The sequence below is a fragment of the Apis dorsata genome, unplaced genomic scaffold, assembly GCF_000469605.1.
Source record: "Apis dorsata unplaced genomic scaffold, Apis dorsata 1.3 scaffold_383, whole genome shotgun sequence".
In the NCBI taxonomy this organism is placed as follows: Eukaryota; Metazoa; Arthropoda; class Insecta; order Hymenoptera; family Apidae; genus Apis; species Apis dorsata.
Window position 1 is genome coordinate 371,795 of NW_006263645.1, and position 4,252 is coordinate 376,046.

Sequence of the window (4,252 nt, forward strand, 5' to 3'; positions counted from 1 at the left end):
TTCAAGTAATAATAAACTTTGGATAATTATTATATGATGAATTTAGTAACACTAAAAATGATCTTTTTTTTTAATATCGTATTCGTATTATATATATATATTGATAAAAGCTTACGAATACTCTATCAATTGAGATGTTGCTTGTCACTTCATTCTTCTGTTTATTCTTTTTTTATTTTTACCAATATTACTATACACGGATTATATCTTGTATCGTGCACTTTAAAATTCTTTCAATATATAATTATCGGTCGTTAGTCATACAATTAAACTTAATATCTTTCTCTTTAATTGTATTTATGTAAAGAAAGAATCTTTATGCATACACAATAATGTATATACAAATTATTATCAAATTGGTTAAAATATAGTCTCATAGTTTCTCATTTTTTTGATGTAGAAATTAAAATGATGAATTTATAAAGAAATTAAAATGAAAGAGTCGAAGTTTCTTTTCATCTTTGTCATTATATTATTGATTGAAATGGTAGCTTATTTCTTTTAGAAGCACGCAATCAAGAAGAACTATAAAACTTGATATTGTTCAACAATAGTCTGGTAAATCAAAATATACATATAATTCTGAGATGGATTAAATTAATTTTAGATGTGCCAATTATTTTTTATAAAATGTTCCAGAATTCTTTGTGTTCAACTAATCATTCACAAAGTAAGTTATATATATTTTTACATAAATAGTATTCTTTTATTAATATTAAAATTTTTGTAATTTCAAGAAATATTTATGATAATCAATCATTTATGTTCGTTTTGAAATGTCTATTTTTATATGCTTGAAATGGATTTTTCAAAAGAATCTCTTGCACTAAAAAACAAAATGGAAAATTAAAGATGGTGTTTTTTAAAATTGACTTGCAAAGTCAAATGTCTCTATTTAAATTTAATAAATTTTTCTTATTTGTTTCATAATCAATTTATAGGAACAAATATCCCTTTTACAACGACTTCTTTTAACAATTATCATATTTTTGTTTATTGTTGATTTTGTTTTAAACATTTTTAATTTTATACATTATATTACATATGTATAGATATATACTTACAACACAGCACTCATCATGTTATGCATTATACAATGAATCGTATTATTTATGTATATGTTAGGTATTGCTTAATTTTCGTATATATATTATTTGAACATTCATAAATACATTTACTTATATATAGTATATATACAAATAATATACAATTTTATAATAAATATATACAAACGAATACATACAATTTCTTTTAATAATAATTTAATATGCTATAAAAATATATTATTGTTCTGCATGATGTGAGATGGTTAATGGTATATGTATGTAGTAATAACATTCATTGAATTTTGTCACTTATTAAAGATTGATTAAAATTTTTTTTAAATTTAATTATACAATAAAAATTTGCTTAGAAAAAGACTAAGATATACATTAAGTAAATTACAAGAAACAATACCTGCGGTAGAATATCCAAGCAGATGGTGATAAATTGTCCTTTCTCCAATTGCTTGAGTCGGCCTGTAATTGAAACTCAAAGTGCCATTTCTTGTTTCTACACTTTTAAAAACGTTTAACTGCAAATAAAAAAAAAAAAAAATTAATGATAGAATAATGATTTTGCTTATCATAGATTTTTTTTCAAATTATAAATAAAAATAATACATATAAATAAAAATAATTCGCAGTCTAGTGATATGTTATACAAGTTGTACATATTTTCTTATAATAAATTATTAGATATCAACTTACTTTTTTTTAAATAAGAACTAACTATTTTGGTTGCAATAAATTTTAAAACGCTTCTTTTTTTCTCGAATTAAACGACATAGAAGTTCTTGTTCCCTTATTATTCTCATAAATATTCTAATAAAGATACAGAGAAACGGAAAAAGTGAAAACAGAGATGAATCGAGGTTTGATTTTTACATTCGTGAAATAAGTTCAATAAATACTTGAAATTCTCATTTCTTCTTGAAACATCAAAATTTCCTAAAATTCAAAATCTATTTTGTCAACAATTAGAATTTTAAATCTCTTTTAATATCTGGAATTTTTCAAAAATTCTTGGATTCTTGGATGTGAAATGAATGAAAACAATTTAAAAATTGCGAAAAATATTCGATTTTTAATATCTTTCTAAAAAAATTTCTAGAAAAATAACATTAGATTCTAATTATAGGGAAGATAGAAAGAGAGAATTATTTTAATATTTATACTCGTTGCTTATTTAAATATTCATTAATATGTCAAGTGTCAAATATATATATATGCGACTGATTGAATTTTATTATATAAATTTACCTGCTGTTCTGATACCGACAATTTTTCAGTAAGAATATACCACATCACAGTTTCTTGACATCCAGGAGTCGTGAAAGATCCATCATAATGATAATACGTTGTATGATCTTTCGGTAAAAAGAGAGAAGGGATAAACTTGCTTTCATTTAACTCTGTACTCTTCCCGATTCCGTTAGATATTAATTCCGTTGCTTTCAGTATTGGCATTATTTCCATATTGTCTTCGCTATCCAACTGAAATGGCATTTGTGTAAAAATAATCCTTATTTATATATACGAGTTATAAACAATAATAATGAAGAAAATAATAAATATTTAATAATAAACATACCTCGAATAATGTGGCGACAACAGCAATTCCATTTTCATGCTTCGATGCAGCGCTTGTATTGCCATATTGTTCTTTGTAATGCACGAAATGTAACTCTAATGCATCACGATTGTTATCCACGGTGTGCTCGGCAGGCCAATGAAAATGTATTTGCTCTAGGATATATGTGGATTCAAGATTTGCCCCTTCAAGATGAACCGGTACACCAGATAATTGAAGTTGCACTGTGAAAAGATATTTTGACAAGTATTTAAAAAAAAAATAATAATAATAAAGAAATTTTGTAGGATTATTTGGAGGTGTGGCAATTTTATAATTAGACTCAACAAACAATTTTATTCTATTCAATTGTTAAGATAATAATATTCTTTAATGATTTGAAAAATCTTTATGATGAAGAAAGAAATTAGTTATAAATATATGTTTTACATATTTTAAATTTTGATTTTATATTTACCAGAATGACCATTGTTCGTGATTTTGCATTCAAACGCAAAATCATATCTTATGAATTTAAGTTCGCCAATATCGGTATTAATGGTATCTTCAGTGACGATATTTATTGGTGATTGTTTCTTTCCAGTCACGCATAGACCTGGCCAATATGTCGGACCTAAACGAAGAGAAATGGAAAAGGATTCAACACGTTTCTGACGAAATAAGTAAAAAATTTAAAACAAATTCACACAAAAGATGACAAAAGAAATAGAGATAGAAACCGTCTCACTTTATCTAATGTTTTAAATTAAATTAAAATATGAACTTCAATATATATTTTTACATATTAATTTTTGTTTTTAATCTTTAGAATTTAATTTCAATGATATCTAATAGAGATTTTTCTAAAGAATTAAAAATAAAAATAATTACCATGCTCCCCCGAATACGACCAATCAGACGCTCTAGCCGTGCATAAAACTGAAACAAGACAAATTTATCAGTTAAAAAGTTGAAAATTTAAATCTAATAATATTTATTATTTGAATTGGATAACTATTTAAAAAAATTTCGCTATTTAAGCAAATTGAAAATTGGAATTTATCCCTAGTTTTATTGATCGTTTGTATCATTTGAAACTATAATAGTAAATTGTCAATAGTGATAATAATGTAAATAAGATACATGAATCAAGGGAAATATCTTAAAACTCTTAAATAGAAATATCGAATATATTAAGAAATTCGCACACAATAAACCCTGTCGAAGTCCTATAAAGCGTTATGTCAATTTTTATTAATTATTATTTTCATTTTATCCTTTAACGATAATATTAATAAACAAAAGAGAAACCAAACTATATAGATCTGAAATTGAACAGAGTCCTAGATAGAATTGGTCGCATATGTTAAACCTGTTAAACCGGTTTTCGATAAAATGGATAACAACTTTATATTAAATTACAATCAAGTTCAAGAACTCTTAAAAAATATTTTGCATACTAGAAAACACATACGTTATATATACTATCATTATCATATACCAAAAGTAACATTTTTATTGTAAAAATAATCAATAATCGATATGGTTGTGAAAATTTATTCCACCTAAAAAAAAAAATACAGATATTTATATCAGACTACATGGACTTTCGACACAAAAAAAAAAAAAAAAAAACATG

The 4,252-nt window shown here is 24.2% G+C and overlaps 1 protein-coding gene across 2 annotated transcripts in view; it reads right to left on the bottom strand.

Annotated features, from left to right (window-relative positions):
* Positions 1–1,337: 1,337 nt before the first annotated feature.
* Positions 1,338–4,252, bottom strand: part of LOC102672405 (carbonic anhydrase 6-like) — an 8,963-nt gene continuing 6,048 nt past the window's right edge. For both annotated transcript variants that reach the window (XM_031512076.1, XM_006619005.2), the window contains exons 2-6: positions 3,505–3,552; positions 3,092–3,247; positions 2,635–2,858; positions 2,304–2,537; positions 1,338–1,576 (exon numbers count right to left, since the gene is read on the bottom strand). In XM_031512076.1, coding sequence (XP_031367936.1) covers positions 1,388–1,576; positions 2,304–2,537; positions 2,635–2,858; positions 3,092–3,247; positions 3,505–3,552 — 851 coding nt within the window. In that variant the 3' untranslated portion in view covers positions 1,338–1,387. The remainder of the gene's footprint in view (positions 1,577–2,303; positions 2,538–2,634; positions 2,859–3,091; positions 3,248–3,504; positions 3,553–4,252) is intronic.